This window comes from Macaca fascicularis, chromosome 3, assembly GCF_037993035.2.
Source record: "Macaca fascicularis isolate 582-1 chromosome 3, T2T-MFA8v1.1".
Classification (NCBI taxonomy): Eukaryota; Metazoa; Chordata; class Mammalia; order Primates; family Cercopithecidae; genus Macaca; species Macaca fascicularis.
Genome location: NC_088377.1, coordinates 91838694 through 91862780, shown reverse-complemented (window position 1 = coordinate 91862780; position 24087 = coordinate 91838694). Strand labels below are relative to the sequence as shown.

Genomic DNA, 24087 nt, shown 5'->3' with positions numbered 1-24087 from the left:
CTCTCAATAAATTAGGTATTGATGGGATGTATCTCAAAATAATAAGAGCTATTTATGACAAACCCACAGCCAATATCATACTGAATAGGCAAAAACTGGAAGTATTCCCTTTGAAAACTGGCACAAGACAGGGATGTCCTCTCTCACCACTCCTATTCAGTATACTGTTGGAAGTTCTGGCCAGGGCAATCAGGCAGGAGAAAGAAATAAAGGGCATTCAATTAGGAAAAGAGGAAGTCAAATTGTCCCTGTTTGCAGATGACATGATTGTATATTTAGAAAACCCCATTGTCTCAGCCCAAAATTTCCTTAAGCTGATAAGCAACGTCAGCAAAGTCTTAGGATACAAAATCAATGTGCAAAAATCACAAACATTCTTATACACCAATAACAGACAAACAGAGAGCTAAATCATGAGTGAACTCCCATTCACAATTGCTTCAAAGAGAATAAAATACCTAGGAATCCAGCTTACAGGGGATGTGAAGGACCTCTTAAAGGAGAACTACAAACCACTGCTCAACAAAATAAAAGAGGACACAAACAAATGGAAGAACATACCATGCTCATGGATAGGAAGAATCAATATCATGAAAATGGCCATACTGCCCAAGGTAATTTATAGATTCAATGCCATCCTCATCAAGCTACCAATGACTTTCTTCACAGAATTGGAAAAAACTACTTTAAAGTCCACATGGAACCAAAAAAGAGCCCACATTGCCAAGCCTATCCTAAGCAAAAAGAACAAAGCTGGATGCATCATGCTACCTGACTTCAAACTACACTACAAGGCTACAGTAACCAAAACAGCATGGTACTGGTACCAAAACAGAGATATAGACCAATGGAACAGAACAGAGTCCTCAGAAATAATACCACACATCTATAACAATCTGATCTTTGACAAACCTGACAAAAACAAGAAATGGGGAAAAGATTCCCTATTTAATAAATGGTGCTGTGAAAACTGGCTAGCCATATGTAGAAAGCTGAAACTGCATCCTTTCCTTACACCTTATACAAAAATTAATTCAAGATGGATTAAAGACTTAAATGTTAGACCTAAAATCGTAAAAACCCTAGAAGAAAACCTACACAATACCATTCAGGACGTGGGCATGGGCAAGGACCATGTCTAAAACACCGAAAGCAACAGCAATAAAAGCCAAAATTGACAAATGGGATCTAATTAAACTAAAGAGCTTCTGCATGGCAAAAGAAACTACCATCAGAGTGAATAGGCAACCTACAGAACGGGAGAACATTTTTGCTATCCACTCATCTGACAAAGGGCTAATATCCAGAATCTACAAAGAACTCAAATAAATTTACAGGAAAAAAACAAACAATCCCATCAAAAGGTGGGCAAAGGATATGAACAGACACTTCTTATCAAAAGAAGACATTTATGCAGCCAAGAGACACATGAAAAAATGCTCATCATCACTGGCCATCAGAGAAATGCAAATCAAAACTACCATGAGATACCATCTCATACGAGTTAGAATGGCGATCATTACAAAGTCAGGAAACAACAGGTGCTGGAGAGGATGTGAAGAAATAGGAACACTTTTACACTGTTGGTGGCACTGTAAACTGGTTCAGCCATTGTGGAAGACAGTGTGGCGATTCCTCAAGGATCTAGAACTAGAAATACCATTTGACCCAGCCATCTCATTACTGGGTATATACTCAAAGGATTATAAATCATGCTGCTATAAAGACACATGCACTGTATGTTTATTGTGGCACTATTCACAAGAGCAAAGACTTGGAACCAACCCAAATGTCCATCAATGATAGACTGGATTAAGAAAATGTGGCACATATACACCATGGAATACTATGCAGCCATAAAAAAGGATGAGTTCATGTCCTTTGTAGGGACATGGATGAAGCTGGAAACCATCATTCTCAGCAAACTATTGCAAGGACAAAAAACCAAACACTGTATGTTCTCACTCATAGGTGGGAACTGAACAATGAGATCACTTGGACACAGGAAGAGAAACATCACACACTGGGACCTATTGTGGTGCTGGGGGATGGGGGAGGGATAGCATTAGGAGATATACCTAATGTAAATGACGAGTTAATGGGTACAGTACACCAACATGGCACATGTATACATATGCAACAAACCTGCACGTTGTGCACATGTACCCTATAACTTAAAGTATAATAATAATAAAAAAAGACACATGCATGTGTGTGTTCATTGAAGTAATATTCACAACAGCAAAGACATGGAATCAACCTAACTACCTATCAATGAAAGCCTGGGTAAAGTAAACATGATACACACACACACACACACACACACACACACACACACACACACACATATATCATGGAATACTGTGCAGCCATAAAAAGAATGAGATCATGTCCTTTGCAGGGACATGGATGGAGTTGGAAGCCATTATCCTTAGCAAACTAACACAGGAACAGAAAACCAAATACCACGTGTTCTCACAAGTGAGAGCTAAAGGTTGAGAAAACATGGACACATAGAGGGAAACAACACACACTGGGGCCTATTGGAAGTGGAAGGCAGGAGGAGGGAGAGGATCAGAAAAAATAGCTAATGGGTACTAGGCTTAATACCTGGGTGAGGAAATGATCTGTACAACAAGGCCCATGACACAAGTTTATCTTATGTAACAAACCTGCACTTACACCCATGAACTTGAAATAAAAGTTTAATAAAAACTTGCCCTTTTCCAGAGCACAGCATGAAGGTGGCTGCCATATGCATACTCAGTCCACTCTTGTCCTAGTGGCCTCATCAAGTGAGATGCAGCCTTCTTCCTCTCCCTGGCAGTCTATCTTCTGTTTTAAGACCCCATGTGTCCCACGTGGAAAAAACTGTCACTGAATCACTTCTGCCTTCAACTAATTTAAAAACATTCAAGTCACACGAAGTATGGTCTCTGACTCCACTGGAATTAAATTGGAAATCGTTAACAGAATGGTCTCTAGAAAATCCACAACTATTTTAATCATCCAGAATGATCTCTGCAAAATCCACAAATAATACTCTTCTAAATAACCCATTAAGTCAAAAAAGAAATCAAAGTGGAAATTAGAAACCTGAATGGAAATGAAAACAAAATATCAAAATATATGGGATGCTACTAAAGCAGTACTTATGGGAAAATTTATAGCACTAAACTCCAATATAAGAAAACAAAAAAGGTCTGAAATCATTAACCTCACCTTCTTTTTACCCTAAATACTAGAAAAAAATATAAACAGAGCAATAAAACCCAAAGTAGAAACTGGAAATTATATAGATTAGAGTGGAAATCAATGAAACAGAAAACAAAAGATAAAGTGAGAACAAGAAAAAGAGAGAATCAATAAGACCAAGGGCTAGTTATTTGAGAAGATCAATAAAATTAATGAACATTTAGCCAGTCTAATTGGGACAAAAAAGAGAGAGAGTGAAAAAGGATGTATATTACCAATATTAGGAATGAGATAGGGGAGCATCATAATAGATATTAGAGATATTAAAAAATAAAAATAAGGAAATATGATGAACCACTTTATTCCAAATACATTTGACAATTTAGATGGAATGGACAGATTCCGTGAGAAACACAAACTACAAATACAAAGATCTCACTCAAGAAAAATAGATACCCTGAACTGCTCTATATCTATCATATAGAAATATATCAAAACAAAAGAAAACATAACAAAACAGAGCCCAGATGAGTTCTCTGATGAATTCTATCAAACCTTTAGGCAACAAATAATACCAACACAAATTTAACCAGTACACTGAAGGGGAGCAATTGATTTTCAGTTCAATTCATTCAATACCATTACCCTGGTAATAAATCATAAAAACCCTTTTCTTAAAAAAAAAACCTTAAAAACTAATATTCCCCAAGAACAGGAATCTAAAAATTCTAGACCAAGCTTTAGCAAGCAGACTAAAAGATATATAGATTAAAAGGATAACAAACCATCACCAAATGGGGTTCATCCTAAGACTTCATGGTTGGTTTACCATTGGAAAACCAATAAGTATAATTCACCATATTAACAAACTATAAAGAAAACTCATATGATCATCTTAAGAGATGCAGCAGAGCATTTGAGAAAATCCACATTAATTCCTGTTTAAAACTCTCTAAGTAGGAATAAAAGGCTGCTTCCTCAATCTGATAAAAGCCAGCTAATGAAACCTACAAGTAACAAACACTGTGTTCAAAAGTGAAATACTACATGTTCTTCCTCTAAGATCAAGACAAGGATGACTGCTTTACTACTTTTACTCAATATTTTTCTGGTAGTACAAGAATGAAATAAGGTAGGAAAAAGAAATAAAAGGCACCTAGACTGCAAAGAGAAAAGTAAACTTTCTTTATCCATAAAAGATATAATATATATAGAAAAATCCAATGAAATCTACAAAAAAGCTATCGAAACTAATAATTCAGTTTACCAAAACTGCAGATACAGCATCAATATACAAAAATCAGTTGTACTTACACACAATAGTGTGAACATCCAGAAAAAAACAAATTTAAAAACATGATTTATAATAACAATAAAAATATAAAATACTTAGGGATAAATCCAACAAAAGATGTGTAATGTCTGTACATTGCAAACTGTAAAACATGGCAGAGAGAAATTAGAGAAGATCATTAATAAAGGGAGAGATATATTGTGTCTATGCATCAGATGACTCAGATATCATTGATCTATAGACTCAGTACAACATGATTTAATATCTATACTGCTTTGAGTAGTACCCCCCGCCCAAATTTCATGCCTATCTGGCACCCGTGTGTCCTTAATTGACAACAGGGTCTGAACCAATACAATAAAATAAAGATGAGGTCATACTGATTAGAGTGGGTCCTAATCCAGTGACTGGTGGCCCTGTAAATTACCCAGTCTCAGGTATTTCTTTATAGCCATGTGAGAATGGCCTAATACACTAACCATGCCAACAGTTGGATATGTAGACGCAAGAAGAATGCCATGTGAAGACACAGAGCACACAGACACACAGGGAAAATGCCATGTGATGACCAAGGTGCATACTGGAGTGATGTATCTGCAAGCCAAGGAACCCCAAGGACTTTCACCAACCACCGGCAGCTAGGAGAGAAGAAAGGATTGATCCTCCCCTAGAGCCTTCAGAGAGAGCATGTCCCCACTGACACCTTGATCTCAGACATCTAGCCGCCAAAACTGTTAGAGAACATTTTTTTTTCGGGGGTGGGGGGGTTTTGTATTTAAGCCATTCATTTGTGGTACAGCAGCCCAGGAAATAACGCAGTATCAACTTACAGTTGATTCTGAAGTTCATATGGAAATTCAACGTACCTAGAATAGCCAAAACAACTCTGAAAAAGAACAAAGTTGAAAGACTAACCCTACTGACCCTGATTTCAAGATATTACAACATGACAATAATCAACATAGCATGCAACTGGCACAAAGGCAGGCAAAAAGATCAATGGATAATCATATAGTCCAGAAATATAGCTCTCTCTCTATATATATATGATAAATAGATAGCTATTAGTTGTCTAATTTTCCACAAAGGTACGACTAATTTTCCACAAAGGTACAAAGGCAACTCAGTAGAGTAAGAGTACTTTTCAACAATGGAATATTCATTTCTAAAGAAATAAATTCCAACACATACTTTGTATTACATAAAAAAATTAACTCCAAATTAGTCACAGGCCTAAATGTAACACCTGAAGATAAAACTTCTAAAAATTATTAAGAGAAAACCTTGCGATTTTTATCTTGGGTTAGGCAAATACCTTTTAGACATTAAATGAAATATATAATCCATTAAAAATGGATAAATTGGATTTCATCAAAATAAAAATGTACTACTGTTCAAATGACACTGCCAAGAGAATGAAAAGAAAGCCACATATTGGAAGAAAGTATTTGCAAATCTTATCTAATGAGGGACTTGTATACAGAATGGATAAAGAGGTCCCAAAACTCAATTAAAAAATAAATACACAAGCAAAAGTTTTTAACAGGCACTTCACTAAAGAAGATAAATGGGTGTTAAATAAGTACATGAAAAAATACTTAACACCACTAGTCATTTGGGAAAAGGAAATTAAATCAAAATGAAATACCACTATCACTTACTAGAATAGCTAAAATTAAAAACACTGACTGATATGGTTTGGATTTGTGTCCCCTCTCAAATCTCATGTCAACTTGTTATCCCAGTGTTAGAGGTAGGGCCTGGTGGGAGGTGACTGGATCATGGGGGCGGAGTTTTCATGAATGGTTTAGCACCATCCCCCTTGGTACTGTATAGTGAGCGTCAAGAGATCTGGTTGTTTAAAAGTGTGTTACGCCTCCCTCCTCTCTCTTCCTCCTGCTCCTGCCGTGTGAGACAGCTGCTCCTGCTTTGCCTTCGCCATGAATAAAAGCTCCCTGAGGCCTCCCCAGAAGCAAATGCTGCCATGCTTCATGTAAAGCCTGCAGAAACATAAGCCAATTAAATTTCTTTTCTTTATAAATTACCCAGTCTCAGGTATTTCTTTATAGCCATGTGAGAATGGCCTAATACACTAACCATGCCAACAGTTGGCAAAAATATGGAAGAACTAGAACTCTTATGCAATGTTGATGAAAATATAAAATGGTACAAACACTTCTGAAAATCTGTCAATTTTTTTAAAAAGTTAAATTTATTCCTAAAGTATGATCTAGCTAGTTTATCCCTAGGTATTCACCCAAGAGAAATGAAAGCATGCATACACACAAAGATTTGTATACAAGTGCTTATGGTGCCTTTATTTATAACAATCAGAAATTGGAAACAACTCAAATATCCATCAGAGGGAAAGATAAATTGTGATAATTCCATACAATGGAATACTACTCAATAAGAAGGAATGAGCTACTGATATGTGCTACAACATGAATTAATTTCATCATTCAAAAAGTATTTTTTTTTATTCTGTATGATTCCATTTATATAAAATTCTAGAAAATGCAAACTAATGTATAGCAACAGAAAGATGAGTGTTTGCCTAGAGATGCTGGTGCCCATGGGGAGGAGCAACAGAAATTAAAAAGTGGCTCAGAAAACTTCTTGGAGTGACATATATTCATTATCTTGATTCTGGTAATGGTTTAATGGCATATACATATGTGCAAACTCATCAAATATGTGCATATATAAATATGTACAGTTAATTGTGGATAAATCATACATCAATGAAGCTTACTAATAACATTAAAAGGAATCTAATAGTGGGAGATGGGTTAAACCTACATTCTCTTAACACAGTGCTCTGCTGCTATTTAAAATAATAAAATAAATACTAAATTGACATGGAAATACTTTTGTTATATTTGTATTAAAAAATCATAAATTAAAAAATTGACATAGAATGATCACATTTCCAAAAATACACATTTCAGTTACTTTTTTTTTGTTTTGTCTTTTGAGATGGAGTTTCACTCTTGTTGCCCAGGCTGGAGTGCAATGGCGTGATCTTGGCACACCGCAACCTCCGCCTCCTGGGTTCAAGTGATTCTCCTGCTAAGCCTCCCAAGTAGCTTGGATTACAGGCATACACCACCATGCCCAGCCAATTTTGTAGTTTTAGTAGAGACAGAATTTCTCCATGTTGGCCAGGCTGGTCTTGAACTCCTGACCTCAGGTGATCCACCCACCTCGGCCTCCCAAAGAGATGGGATTACAGGCATGAGTCACTGCACCTGGCCACATTTCAGTTACTATTTAAATGGAAAAAAGTGGCATTTTACACACAAAATTAGTAAAAGTGAGTTTTCCTGGGGAATAGACTTTTACTTTTGAAGTTTTACTTTTTGCTTCTCTGTAATTTACTATTTTTTTTACATTAACTATGCATCCTTTTGGGCATTATTTTTATAAGCCTATCAGGTAAAAGAGATTTCAATACATAACTATAGCCATAAAACATTTAGTAGTGATACATCTGTATGTAGTTTGCAATTATTTGATTGACCCAGAAATCTAGCCTCCAGAGCAAACACACAACATATTTTCTGAGGATCTTAACCTTTAGAATTTGAATAAAATGTATAAAATCTGTAAACACCTCAAAAAAACCATTTAGAAGTAAAACACATGGTCTCTAAACCATCCTCATGGCTGCATGCAGACAAACAGACAGAGAAAGACACACGCACACACACACACACACACCCATACACAAAATTTCTTTAATCAACATAGTATTATAGTAAGCCAGACTACCATGAGGGCATAGAGATTTTCATCTTTTCATCTCCTAGAGATTTTCATCTTTTATTCTTTCATTAAACATATTTTGAAAACCTTTACTATATCCTAGGTATTGTGCTGGACATTTGTAACTTCCCAATGAGGCAAAAGAGGCGGAGTAGGAAGCTTAAACGGAGAGGTGAAATAAAATCTTTAGGAACAAGGCCAGTCAGAAGTTATCTTTTATGTAATAGAAATACTTTTCACGTAAAAGTCACAATTTACAATTTATAACAGTGAGTAAAGTTTTAGGATTTCATCCATAATTACAATGAAGCAGTGGCCTAGGAAAGTTTACCTTCGTGGTTAGAAGCCTATAACAGGATTGCTCCAGATTGGTACATTACAGTTAACATGAGTCATATAGCACATGGACAGGGTTCAAGTGCTTTATATTGCAGTCTTAGAATGGAAAATCTTTCAGTCATTTAAAATGAGGTTGCCAAGTATTTGTTCCACAGAGTTTATTGTAGTATACTAGTCCTTCCTTATTTGCAGGAGATATGTTCCAAGACCCCCAGGGGATGCCTGAAACCACAAATGGTACAGATAGTACTGAACCCTATACACGCTATGTTTTTTCCTATACATACATACCTATGATAAAGTTGAAGTTATCAATTAGGCAGAGTAAGAGATTGACAACAATAGCTAATAGTAAAATAGGACAATGATAACAATATACTGTAATAAAGGTGAATGTAGTGTGAATGTGAATATAGTCTCTCGCTCTCTCCAAATATCTTACCGTTATGTAGTATTTTTGGATCATGTTAACCATGGGTAACTGAAACCATGGAAAGTGAAATTGTGGATAAGGGAGGACTGCTGTACAGAGAATTAAAAGGACAGTATAATGCAGATCGCTTTACTCACAATCTGGACCTATAGATTGCTCTCTCACATTTGCTTTATGTGCATACCTATATTTACATAATCCTGAAATGCTCTAGGAATGAGTTGACACACAATAAACTAGACCTTCCAGGAAACTGTTTTCCTACTTTGTTTTGTTTTGACTTCGTTTTTTATCAGAACGAGTCGGTAGGTTGCAAAATCATTCTTAGTGTAGCATGTGGGTTTTGTTCATTGTTTTTACGTATATTATGACTAATAGTATAAAAGCTGACAGTCAAGAGAATAGAGTCAGCAAGGAAGAGGGATAGGGCCTGTGCTTACAATAAGGTTCTGCTGTGACTAGTGGAAAGACAGAGGGCTAAACTGGTTGAGTGAAGGCCCTCCTACGACTATATCATGGTATTTACCAATAATGTCACTGATGTATAGCAACCTGAAGAACTTTGCTAATATCAAAACCCAGACAAGTTCTAGAGAACCTGCATTCTGGACACTAAGGATAGAAAGAATGATATCGATTTGTTCATTTACTGAATGCCTGGTACTGCTCTCTTTTGGGTGCTTACAATGCGGTCACACACAGCCTACAGCATTCTGCTTTCCACTTCTGCACTAGGAGAGGCATGGTTCAGCAGAAAGACGAGAGGTTTGCTCTTCTAGAAAGTAGGACTAATGACGTGTAAATCACAGGATTGATGTCAAGGTTAAATTGAGTGAGACCTTGCAGAAAGATATTTAGTAACTTTCTCTGTTCTGTAGACAGGAAAAGGCTAGGCACTGTTAGTGGCTCTGGAGTCAGAACCTTGAAAGATAGTGAGGCCTAATGACCCAATGATTTTAAAATATTTTCAGAATATCAGATGACACATAAACTGCATTGCTTGGTTACTCCTGCTCAAGGAATGGAACAATGATGTTGGTAATCCACCAGGGCAACGAACTGACTAAATTTGGGCTTGACATGCACTGTGTAGTTTTTCTTCCTTCTAATTTTCATCTTACTAATTCTTTCTGTCTTAAAATAATGTTAACGTGTTTACTTTGAAAAATAGCAAGGGAAAGAAGAGGCATCTGGTCCAGAAATATGTTATGTTGAAAAGCTAGTGTGGTATTTAGAACCAGGTTACAGTTGCCCAGTAAGTGAGAGATGCATATGTTCATAACTGAAGGCTGGCCTCATCAGGATTACATGGGTGAAAAAGCCATCTGATGGACTGATTCTGCAAGTGAGTTCTATTTCAGTTCAATTGGCTAGGGAAAACAGCATGATTTAATGAACTTAAAAAGTAAGATGCAGTATCAGGCTGGAAAACAGAGACATAAGAGTAGAAAAGCCAATGGTGCTCAGTTGGCCCCAACACACAGGATTGAAAGGCTGCACTCATGTCTGCCTGGGAGCATGGTAGGCATCCTATGGGGTGATGAGCAGAGCTTAGAGAAATAAGCGTGGATGTTCAAGGGATAATCCTTCTGGATTTGTAAAGGGGAACTCTCATCAGAGAAAATATGCAATATTATAGTTGGGAAAAGATTTAGGAAAAATAGTTGGGGGTATCTGCTATGAAAAAATCCTGAGACAGGCAATATTTTCTTCCTTTCTGCCAATGGACACAAAGATAGAGTCCCTGGCAAAGAGGGGCCCTGCTCCAAGCTCTGAATCTAAGGTGACCCTCATGTTTTTGAGCACCTTTCTTAAAGTTTCCTAAGTCTTCCTCTGGCAGAAGGGACCAGCTGCAGCTGCAGTGCCATCTGGTCAGGGCATCCTGAGCCCGTACAAGGACTGGGCTTCGGTTGCCATATCTCCTCTTTGGAGAACTCCCCAACACTACTCCATGTGTAAGGTCAATTATATGCTTCTGGCACTCTGGGGCTCCTATTCACAAAGGCGTTGTGAGAATGAAGATGGGGCCTGTTTGCAGGAGGGTGAGTGGTGAGATGGTGAGACTGTTCTTTTTGGTCAGCTTGGCATTTCGCTTATAGAAACCCCTGAGACTGACCATCAGAATGGTGCTGATAAGCTTATTTCAAGTGACTCCAAGTTTTTATATAGAAGAGGTCCCCAGCCAAAAATATTTGCTCAGGGTCATAATCCTAAAGGGAGGGTGACCACTGGATTTAAAATCAAGTCATCAAGTTGTAATAAAAGCCAATCCAAAACACTTTTTTTTTTTTTTTTTTTTTTTTTGAGACAGGGTCTCGCTCTGTCACCTATGCTGGAATACAGTACTGTGATCATAGCTCACTGTAACCTCGACTTCCTGGGCTCAAGAGATCCACCTGCCTCTCAGCCTTCTGAGCAGCTGGGACTACAGACATATACCGCCATGCCCAGCTATTTTTTTTTTTTTTTTTTGTACAGACAGGGTCTCACTGTGTTGCCTAGGCTGGTCCCAAACACCTGGCCTCAAGCAATCCTCCTGCCTTGGCCTCCCAAAGTGTTGAGATTACCGATGTGAGCCACCATGCCTGGCCCCAAAACATTTTCTGAGGACAAGAATTGAAAAAGAGAGAGAAATAACCTTGCACGTACACACATACGTTTGTATGTATACACATATATATACACACACACATACACATATATACATATATACACACATATATATACATATATACACATACACACATACATGATTGCTTTATTTTTTGTCTTGATCTCTTGTTAGAATCATATTTATATGGAATAGATTTGATTTCCAGGGACAAAATATCTTTTAAATCTTTATTTCTTAAAGTGTTTTACCAAATACCATTTCCTAGGAAAGCATATTTTGGGGGTGAAGGAGAGACTGTCTGAGAAATTCTGCCCTAAACAAAGTTGAATGGAGTTTTGTTACAGAACTTTTCAGAGCCTTAAACGTGCCGATGTAAACTGTGAAAAATCAAAAGGGATGTAGCCCCCAAGTCTCATGTAAACAGAGACTCCCTTTTCAAAGCATCTAATGATACTAGTTTTCCTCAAAAACATACTTTGGAAAATGCTATTTCAAAAGAATGATGTAGGGACACAAACACACAAAGAGGGAGGGAAAGAAAAAGAGAGAGAGAGAATAGATTTCTAAGTTCTTAGGAGGGAAAAATAGGAAACAATTTTTTGAATCTTTGGAAGATCCATTTTTGTAAACACAGAACCAGAAAAGTAAGATAAACCATTGGGTCATAACCATGGGGCATCTCCCTACAAGCAGATAAGGACATTTACCAAAGAAAATTCTATGCTACATTTACAGTTTGGGCCATTAGAGGGCTCTCCAGACCTAATGGATTTCTGTCTTCAATCCCAGGACACATTCAGGAGAGAATCATCACCGTGATGGTGCTTGATGGAGGAGACATACAAATCCATCCGAGACTGGGTACATTTCAGTCACTACACTTTGAGCTTCTGGGCAGGATTAACACAAATGCTTTTCTTCCCCCATTAAGGGCATGATAAAAATAGCAAGCTGCGGACATAAATCAATCTTCTAAATGTAAATGACTCATTTAAAAAATTAATATTAAAATAAATGTAGACGGATCATCCTATATTGTTATATGTGTCAGAGAAAACCTTTTCAGGTACGTCTAAGCTGTCTAGTTTTCAATGCTCTACTTCCTTGCAGTTAGCATCTCGTTTTTTCCAGGTATTGTTATTTATTCTCTTTTATCTATTTATCTGTAGATTGTCAAACACATTATTGTCTGGATGATACAGTTCATTTCACTTATAATATGCAGCTCGACCTACAATCTGATCAACACATCTAATGTTATAAGCACACATGTGTACGTGTATGTGTCCAACCGCCCTAAATATGGAAGACTTTGAGTCACACTAGTTTTGAAGGGAGCAGTTACGAATGGTCAATCATAGCACACACTTGACTCAGCTGGGTATTTCCCTGGAAGAAATCTGTTAATTCACTGTGGTGCTTTGTTAATGGTCACTGACTTGTGCCATGTGGAATCCTGACAGCTTAAAACAGTGGCTCCCAGAGTGTGGTGCCAACACCAGCAGCATCAGCAGCATTTTCCTAGGAAATGCAGATTCCTGACCTCATCCCAGACCTGCCAAATCAGAAACTGCTGGATGGGCTGAAGTAACACAAAATGGCTATTTATATCTACAGAGGAACGAGCCACTTAAGAAATTGCCAAGATGCTTCAGGAAGAGAGAGCATCTGTATATTTTTAATTAAAGCCAGATTATGTCACTCAATAAACCAGAAAGCAGACAGAAATATAAATCTCCGTTTCACTCCCTCTTTTGATATCTTAACCTGAGACAAATGGTCATTTAGTCCATGGAAACACTCCAAGTCATACTCTGTGGTCCAGCTGCTAGAGCCATGTTGCTTTTCAGATTTAGAAAAATGGCAGAAACTCCTTTCTGACTCCTCCTCTGATTAAAAGAAAACAATATAAACAAGGCTGTTTCCCCCAAAATGCACTCCTATAATGTCTCTCATGCTTAGTTATTCCAGAATTGCCTGGAAGATTGAAGGATGTGACACACAGCCAGTGAGATATAGGAGGTATTGATGGAGAGACACTGAAAGCTCCCAAATTCCTTTCCCAGCAGCCTTGGGGTTATGCATAAAGCACTAGCAAAGCCTAGGCAAGCGGACCCGGGAATAGTGTCCTCGCAGGAACTACAGATGGAACATGCTTCTATTTGGAAAGGCACTTCCTCTCCCCCAGTTCTTGACTTTTCCCATCACTCTCACTCAACAGTATCAGCAAAAGTTAACGCTCTTTTAAGTACTTAAGGGACTCTCCTGGCATCTGTAATTTTCAAAAGTGCTTTGATTCTTTTTCCCCACACCATCAAGTGTCCTGACCTATGAGCCAGCACATTACAAATAAAAAGAAAAAACATTGAAAAAGAAAGAACACTTCTGAACCTCATCTTTACTTCACGATGAGTCTGCATGTCATGTTGTCTCTACTTCAGTTGCCTTATCTACCAAATGGGGATGTCCTCAGCTAAGCACACAAGGCTTCTAGGTGACCAAAGTCTCTATTTGTGATGGAACTGACAGGATGCTCTTGGAGGGTCCAGGTCAAAGCAACTGAGTAAGGGTATTGTTGCCTTAAAACACTCCCGGTTCGAAAATTCAAGTAGAGAACAAAGAGAATGAAGCTGGGCAGTAGCAAATGCAAAGGGACTGTACAATTTTGGAAATTAGAATTGCTCAAGTTTGTCCCAGGGTAACTGGCAGATGCTGGGTAAGATCCTTTGGTGCTAAGACAACTGTCCCTGGTGGCATCTCTGTATCCACAGACATACAATCTGGCCATGCACTGATAAACACCATTTCCCCTTCTCAAAGGAGCTGCTAAATCACATCTCAAGCCCCAGTTAATTTTATCAAACTCAGCATCTTATGCATACAACACAAGAAACACAACAATAGCTCAAAGCATTTTGCCTATTGATAAGTGTGCTTGAAAAGGATGAAAAATCATGATTTGCCACTGCATTGTGTCTGAGTTTTTATTTTCTGAGGTCCCTATTATTATCAATACACCATCTCTGCCATTATCAGTAGGATGTGATTATAATTGGGATATTATGCATATTGTAGTTATTGATGTGCTCAGTAATTATAGTACTGCATTAGTACCTCTTGTAAAATGTAAATATTATTCCAGACCCTGAGAACACTGAGAGGAAATAGTATCACCATGACTTCTGTATGGTCTTTTACTTGTAGAAAAAAGAAATGGTTCCAGTGACATTAGAGGCAGCTCTGGAAGTCATGATAATTCTCGAGTCAATTAAAAACAAAAATAAAAACACAGCCACTAGCAGGAACAGGCCTGGAAGTAGCTACGTGAACCCAGGTATCTTCAAAATCAGTAGGAACATTGACTTTCATTTGCCAATTCATGTCAATAATATGCCCCTGTTGAAGGACAAAAGACTTCACCTCTTTCAATTTCATTTCATTATTCACCTCTTTCAATTTCATTTCCTATTCTCTACTAAGAATCAATATAAAGGCAATAATAGAAGACATAAACATGAAATAACATATAAAAAGATGTTTACTGAAGTGCTGGTGGAGCAACAAAAAAGTTGAAAGCAACCTGCGGCCAGTAATCAGGGGTTGTTGGTAAAACCAACTGATAGAATACTATGGGTGAATATGTTTTTGCAAAGATAATATTATGACATGAAAATATGCTCAATAAAATTAAGTAGAAAGGTCAGAAATACATGATAGTACAATCTCAATTTTATAGTGCAAAATTGATATATACTCAGTGATTTGGGAAGACTAAAAGAAGACAGACCAACGTGTACTAGTGGTCATGTCAGAGTGGTATGATTGAAGTGATTATTAAAGTGATTATTAAAATTCTTTTTTTTTTTTTTTCTGAGATGCAGTTTTGCTCTTGTGCCCAGGTTGGAGTGCAATGGCACAATCTCGGCTCACTGCAACCTCCGCCTCCCGGGTTCAAGCGATTCTCCTGCCTCAGCCTCTCGAGTGGCTGGGATTACAGGCATGCACTATCACGCTAACTTTTGTATTTTTAGTAGAGATGGGGTTTCTCCATGTTGGTCAGCTTGTCTCGAACTCTCAACCTCAGGTGGTCTGCCTGCCTTGGCCTCCCAAAGTGCTGGGATTACAGTTGTGAGCCACCGTGCCCGGACTAAAATTCTTTATTCTGGGAGACTGGCTCAAGATGACTGACTGAAGAAAACTAGTACATGCCTCTTCCACAGAGCAGAAGCAAAATAGCAAGTAGATATTCACACTGTGAATAGATCACCTAAGAGAGAACACTGGGACTCAACAGAGAAGTGATGGGAAGCACTGAAAGCAAGCAAGGAGAGGACAGCAAGGCTTTCCTCAGCTGGGATCCAGGAGAAGCTCCCAGACGTGAGGAAAGGAAAAGTGAGAATCCCCAGGACTCCACATACCCACCACCATCTTTTACAATCCTAGCTATGGGAGAACCCCTCAACTGATGTGGGCTTCAAGATTTACATGGGTAGCTGCCCAGGGACCACACAGAGACATTGTTCCAGAGAGAGAACTCACAAGGAACTCCATAGGCAACCATGTCCTGAGTGGCTGCAGCTTGTAGGTATTCTGAGCTAAGCCCCCAAAGGACTGCATTCTGCTCTGGGGCAGATACTGCTGCTGCCATGGCCAGGCCAAGAAGGGAGAGGGGAGGCCTCGTACTTTCATGTACTGCTAGGAGAAATCCTATGCACCTCTGAGGGCTGCTGTGGAACCAAAAAATGAGAAAACTGCACTCCCCACAGACCTGCAGGTACCTGCCTACTACACCACCTTAGAGTGGCCCCACCCTCCCCAGTGGCAGTGGGTGCCGTTCTGAGATCCTAGGTTCCAAAGGTCTGCATCCCTCCCTGGGGCCAAGTCTGATGCTACTGCTGCCACCACTGGGCCAAAGAGGGAGAGGGGAAGCCAGGTACTTTCAGACACTTTGTGGACAAATCCCACTGCTGCTGCTGCAGGCTGAAGTAGGACCAAGGCACGAAGAAACTACTTGTCCCACAGCTACCTCCCTACACTGATCCCACCATGAGAGGCTTTGACCTCCCTATTAGCAGATCCACAGTGCAGTGTGGTGCCTCCTACACCTGAACATTTTGTCAGCAGGCTGGAAACCATCCTACCTAGCCTGTCACAACCAGTGTCAACGCAGCTTGACCGTAGGACAAGCTACTGAATCAATCTTGTCACCCCAGTACTTCAGCATCCTGTTCAGGGTCCCAGAAATCTCCCAGCCCAGTCTACCACTGTTGGCACCTGAATATTCCTCCTGGGTCTGAGATTGGGCCAGCCCAACCTGCCAAAGCTACCACAGGTGGCACCCATCAGAATGCACCACCAGCAGGCCAAGGGACTGGCACACCCAACCTGTCACAGCTACCACCAACACCAGAGTGGACCACTTGGGTTCCCGTGGGTTATTCCACCACCACTACTGACATCACCCACATCACATTAGCTGCCCAGAGATTTGAGAACCCGACCACACACTCATCCCACTGCTGCCACTACCAATATCTGAGCAAGCCACCTGGAGCCCAAGAATCAGCCTGTCTGGACTCACTAACGCTGGAGCTAATGTAACCCACACTGGGGCCAAGCACAAGCATGCTCAGCCTACCACTGCCACCACAGGGGCCCAAAGACTGGTCAACCTGGCATCCTTGTCCTCAGCAAAACTTTACTCTGGCCCCCCGCTAGCAAATGCACCCTAAGTCATTGAGGAAATTACAAGTACAACTGACACTATTTATAGCCAAATAAATCATACAAAGATCACACTACTACATGTGGCCAAAATCAAAGCCAAAATATCCGACCCAACCAACAACATATATACATCTTCAGAGAAAAGCCCTCCCCTACGAAAACCAATTTCAAAGAATTGGAAGAAGCAACCAGATTGGAAATTGAAAATTGGAAGTTATACCAGATGCACAGATATCAACACAATGAAACAGAAACATAAAACGGCAAGGAAATATGACACTTCCAAAGAAACAAGACAAAGAATTCAAAATACTGCTTTTAAAGAAGCTCAGTGAGATACAAGAAAATTTTGAAAAACAAAGAAATCAGAAAAACATTTTAGCATATGAATGAAAAATTTACCAAAGAGATATTTTTTAAAAGAAACAAATAGAAATTCTGGAACTGAAGAATTTATTGACTGAAATACAAAATACATTTGAAAGCTTCAACCAGAGACTAGATAAAACAGAAGAAAGCACCTCAGAACGTGAAGACAGGTCTTTGAAATACTCCAGTGAGACAAAAATCAATAAAAAAGAATGGACAAAGCCTTCCTGACATTTGGGACAATATAATACAATGAAATATTTGAATTATTGGTGTACTTGAGGGCCAAGAGAGAACAAATGGGCCAGAAAATCTATTTAATGAAGTATTAGATTGAAAACATCCCAAGTCTAGCAAGAGACCTAGCCATCCAGATATAGGAAGCCCAAATATCTTTAAACAGATATAATGCAAAAAGGTCTTCTCAATGCTATATTACAGTCAAACTATGTACTAAGGCAAAAATAAAAGAGAGAATACTAAGAATGGCAAGAGAAAGGCATCTATTTATTTAGTCAGTTTATCTTTTAATTTAATCTGTTTTCTCTCAAGGCTATTACTAATATGTGAGGTTTTGTGACTGTCATGATGTTAATCGCTTTCTGGTCATTTTGTGTTTGTGCATATACATGTCACATCTATATGTCATACAATGACATACATGTCACCAGGGTTTGGTAGTATACGGCAGTAGTACCACTTGAGTCATTTCTCTTCCTTGTTTGTGTGTTTGGTCTCACAAAAGGATTGCGGAGGGATGGAGGGAGGTGGGCAAAGGTAAAATACTACCTACTGGGGACTATGTTCACTATCTGGGTGTTGAGATCATTAGAAGCTCAAACCTCAGCATCACACAATGTCTCCATGTTACAAAACTCCACATGTATCTCCTGAATCTATAATAAAATAAAAATAAAGAAGTCTCCCAACAAACAGAAGCCTAGAACTAGTTGAATTCACAGCCCAACTCTATCAATATCAATCCTCCTAAAACTATTCCAAAAAACTGAAGAGGAAAGAACTCTCCCTAACTCATTCTACAAGGCCAGCACTATCTTAATACCAAAACCAAACAGAAGCACAACAACAAAAAGAAAACTATAGGCAAATATTCATGATAAACATAAATGCAAAAATCCTTAACAAAATACTAGCAAACGAAATCCAACAGCACATCAAACAGATGACATACCATGACCAAGTGGGATTTATACCAGGGATATTAGGATAGTTCAACTTATGCAAAACAATAAACCTAATACATCACATCAAGAGAATTAAGCACAAATCTACATGATTATCTCAATAGATGGAGAAAAAGTATTTGATAATATTCAACACTGCTTCATAATGAAAACTCTCAATCAACTAGGAAATAAAAAGAACTGACCTCAAAATAACAAAGGCCATATACGACAAAAGCACAGGTAGCATCATAGTGAATGGGGGAAAAGCTGAAAGCCATTCTTCTATGAACAAGATAAGGATGCCCACTTTCACCTCTCCCATTCAATATAGCACTGAAAGTCCTAGCCAGAGCAATCAGGCAAGATAAAGAAATAAAAGGCATTCAAATTGGATAAGAAGAAGCCAAACTATTCCTCTTTGCTGACAGTATGACCTTATAGCTAGAAAAAACAAAAGAATCCACCAAAAAAACCTCCTGAATTTGATAAATAAGTTCAGTAAAGTTGCAGGATATAAAAAAAATCAACATACAAAAATTGGTAGCATTTCTGTACATCAATAAAGAGCTAGAAGAGAAAGAAATCAATATGGCAAGATCATTTACAAGAGCTACAACAAAATAAAATACCTAGGAACAAATTTAGCCAAGGAAGTGAAAGGTCTGTGTAAGAAAAACTACAAAATACTGATGAAAGAAAATCAAAAGGACAAGGATCAGAAAAATTAATATTGTAAAAATAATGATAATGCCCAAAGCAATCTACAGGTACAATGCAATGCCTACCAAAATACCAACAACATTTTCAGCAGAATTAGAAAAAAATCATAAAATTTGTATGAAACCAAAAAAAGAGCCAAAATAGCCAAAGCAATTCTGAGCTAAAAGAACAAAGCTGGAGGCGTCACATTACCTGACTTCTAAATATATTACAAGTCTACAGTAACCCAAACAGCATAACATCAGTATAAAAATAGACACGTAGACCAATGGAACAAAATACAGAGTCCACTAATAAATTCACATTTTGACAGCCAACTGATTTTCAATAAAGGTATCAAGAACATATACTGGGGAAAGGACACCTTCTTCAATAAACAGTGCTGGAAAAATTGGATATCCATATGCAGAAAAATGAAACTGGATCCCTGTCTCTCCTGATATATAAAAATCAACTCAAGATGACTTAAAGGCTTAAATATAAGACCCAAAACTATAAAACAACTAGAAAAGGACATAGGGAAACACCTCAAGACATAAGTTTAAGGAAGACTGCATGGGTAAGACCTCAAAAGCACAGATAACTATAATAATAATAGAAAAAAGAGGTTATATTAAACTAAATGGCATCTGCACACAAAGGAAACAATAAATAGGGTGAAGAGACAACCTGTTGAATGGGAGAAAATATTTACAGACTATTCATTCAACAAGGGAATAATATTCTGAAGGTACAAGGAACTCAACTCAATAATTAAAAAAAACAAATAATCCCATGAAAAAGTGGGCTAAGGACACAAATAGACACTTCTCAAAAGAAAACATACAAATGGCCAACAGGTATACAAAAACATGCTTGGCTGGGCGCGGTGGCTCAAGCCTGTAATCCCAGCACTTTGGGAGGCCGAGACGGGTGGATCACGAGGTCAGGAGATCGAGACTATCCTGGCTAACACGGTGAAACCCCGTCTCTACTAAAAAATACAAAAAACTAGCCAGGTGAGGTGGCAGGCGCCTGTAGTCCCAGCTACTCGGGAGGCTGAGGCAGGAGAACGGCATGAACCCGGGAGGCGGAGCTTGCAGTGAGCTGAGATCCGGCCACTGCACTCCAGCCTGGGCGACAGAGCGAGACTCCATCTCAAAAAAAAAAAACAAACAAACAAAAAAAAAAAAACAAAAAAACAAAAACAAAAACATGCTTAACATCACTATCAAGGAAATCTAAATCAAAACCAAATTGAGATGTCATCGTACCTCAGTTAGAATGGCTATTCCTAAAAGAACAAAACCTAACAGATGCTGGCAAAGATGTGGAGAAAAAGGAACTCTTATACAATGTTGGTGGGAATAGAATTGGTACAACTACTACAGAAAACAGTAGGGAGATTCCTCAAAAAAACTAAAAATAGAGCTACCATAAGATCCATCAATCCCATTATTGGGTATTTATCCCAAAGAAAAGAAATGTGTATATGAAAGGAATACCTGCACTTGCATGGTTATCACAGCACTATTGATAACAGTAAAGATAGAGAATCAACCTAAGCATCCACTGATGGACAAATGGATATAGAAAGTGTGGTATATAAACACAATGGAATACTATTGAACCCAAAAAGAATGAAATAATATTGTTTGCAATAATATGGATGGAACTGGAGGTCATTATGTTAAGTGAAATAAGACAGGCACAGAAAAGACAGATGCCACATATACTAATATATGGGAGCTTAGGAACAATCGATCTCACGGAGATAGAGGATAGAATAATAGATACCAGAGGCTGAGAAGGATGTGTGGGTGGAAGGAGGAGATAAAGAGAGGTTGATTAGTGGATGCAAACGTACAGTTAGATTGAACAAATAAGACCCAATATTCAATAGCAGATTAGGGTGACTACAGTCAGCAACAATGTACTATGTATTACAAAAGTAGCTAGAAGAGATGACTTGAAATGTTACTAATGCATAGAAATGATAAATACTCAAGGTGATGGATACCCCAAATACACTAACTTGATCATTCCACATCCTATGCATGTAACAAATACATGTGTCCCATAAATAAGTAAAATATTTGGTATCAATACAAAAATTTTTTAAAATTAAATAAATTCTTCATTTTATACTTTTCATATTTTTTCAATTTTCTGTAAGTATATACTACCCTTAATTAAAAAAAAGATAATTTTCAAATACTGTACATCTCCCATTTAGAATGCTTCAGATTAATCAAGTAATGAAAACAATCCTGAATGACAATTAAAATTATATTGTTGGTTCTGGCAGGTGCCACTTTCTTTAGGGCTAGCCCCTGAGAGTCCTTCCACCATGGGACTTTCATGGATATCCCAGCCCTGAACCAGGCACTTACCTGGGAAGGTGTCGTCACACTGATTTCTGGAACAAAGTTGTCCTCAAAGAAACTGATGATGTTCTCCTGCCGCAGTTCCTTTGTCGGGGTGACTTTAGGTAGAGGTGGGACAGGAGGCCCTTTCCTTGTCTAGGAAGCATTAAATACAAACATTAATCCAGCCAAAGACGATGTGTCAGACATGAAGGCAGGTTACATGAACAGAGCCACGTGGACAGATTGAGCTCTGATCGAAACTTATATCTGCATATAGCAGCAAGCCTATCTGATTCAGGTAAAGAATGCTGTCTACTTGGGAGGCTCTCTGAGCCCTGATAAGCCATGGTTCAGGGGAAAAACAAAACTGAGGCTATAAGAGTCCATTCATCTCAACTTAAGTACAATACACAGAACTGCAGGGCCAGGTACACATACTTTTAAGGTTAAACTAGGACAATACCCTCTTCTGAACTAAACTGAAAATAATTTCTCATTTCAGAAATAAATTAAAATTTCAAAACTAAAGCAGCTTTTCATTTGAATTGGTGAGACCAGCGGTAGGCAGCTTACATTTCACTTTCCATTCACGGATTTCGAAAAGTAGAAAACTTTAAAGGTCTGTTTAATACATGTATCTTCCCAAGACCTTCCTTAGTTCAACTACATATAGATGGTCCTCGACTTACAATGGTTCAATCTATGATTTTTTTTGGATTTCAGGAAAGTGTGAAAGCAATAGGCATTCAGCAGAAAGTGTGAAGATACTCTCTCATGAGGCTGGGCAGTGGCAGTGAACCACACTTCTGTTAGCCCTGTGATCACGAGGGTAAATGATTGCCATTATGTCCTACAGTGTACTATAATCAGTAAATTACACAAGGTATTCAGCACGGTTATAAAATAGGCTTTGTGTTAGATAACTTTGTCTAACTGTAGACTAACGTTAAGTGTTCTTGGCACGTTTGAGGTAGGCTGGGCTAAGCCATGATGCTCAATAGGTTAGGTGTATTTAATGCATTTTGACTTGCAATATTTTCTACTTATGATGGGTTTATCAGGACACAACCCCTTTGTAATGCAAGCAGCGTCTGTACAAGAAAGCTTGAACTGGACTAGAGACTTTAAGTTTTTCCACAGAAATTCTCATTTTCACCCAACATAGGGAGAATAAAGGTGGCAGTTCTGCAATACAGTTACCATTGCCCAGCCCTTACTGTTTCTTTTCAATTACTTGTTCAATACAGTTTTAGCAAGTGGCTACTCGTGTGCAAATGTGTGCACCAAAAATGTCCAGAGGTACCAAAAATGTGAAATGACATATAAACATAACTGCTTTTCTTGGCAGAACTTGCTAACTCTAAATCATTAGGAGAGGGAAGGTTTCATGCAGAGGAAGGATTTAAATGGAGTATTGAAAGAAAATAGTTTTGTAACAAGAGATGGGAGAAGAGAGAGCATGCTAGCCCGAGCATGCAGAGAACATGGTAAGAAATCCCAAAAGACTTGAATATAGGGCATGTGAGGACATATCAAGTCAAATAAGAAGAGCAGGTGGATACCTTCACGACAATCACAATGCCTAAAGCCTCACATCTCAGTCTCCCTAACTGGAAATTTCTCTTAAAGCCCTAGCACCGTGGGATTATCGTAGATGGGGCCACCTTCACCTTATCATGAGCTCCATCCCCGAATATATTTGACCTCTTCCTACCTGTGAAGGCGACCGAGGCCGTGCTGGTGCGGGAGATGCAGGTGCTAATGTATGATTTGGACTTGCTGTTGGGCTCGGGAGTGGTGAAGGCTCCTCAGGTGGTGATGGCGTCTTTGCAATGCGGAGAGGACCCGAATCACTAGAGGAACACAAGAGATTAGGCAAGGGGCCTTCCAAAGAACAGTATTCATCTGATCAGGGACTATTCCATCTCAGAGAAATCCTGAAGCCTTACAGGTACTGTCTGTTCTCCTGCTCTCCACTTCCAGGTTAATTCTGGTTAATCGCAACAGTGATGGTGATAACTGGTACCATTTATTTGCACTACACAGGCCTCATTCATATATTATCTCTTGTCTTCACAGTAGCCACGCTTTAA

The 24087-nt window shown here is 38.6% G+C and overlaps 1 protein-coding gene across 2 annotated transcripts in view; it reads right to left on the bottom strand.

Annotated features, from left to right (window-relative positions):
- Positions 1 to 24087, bottom strand: part of LOC102127478 (amphiphysin) — a 246419-nt gene that overhangs the window by 61016 nt on the left and 161316 nt on the right. For both annotated transcript variants that reach the window (XM_005549757.4, XM_005549758.4), the window contains exons 10-11: positions 23709 to 23847; positions 22019 to 22147 (exon numbers count right to left, since the gene is read on the bottom strand). In XM_005549757.4, coding sequence (XP_005549814.1) covers positions 22019 to 22147; positions 23709 to 23847 — 268 coding nt within the window. The remainder of the gene's footprint in view (positions 1 to 22018; positions 22148 to 23708; positions 23848 to 24087) is intronic.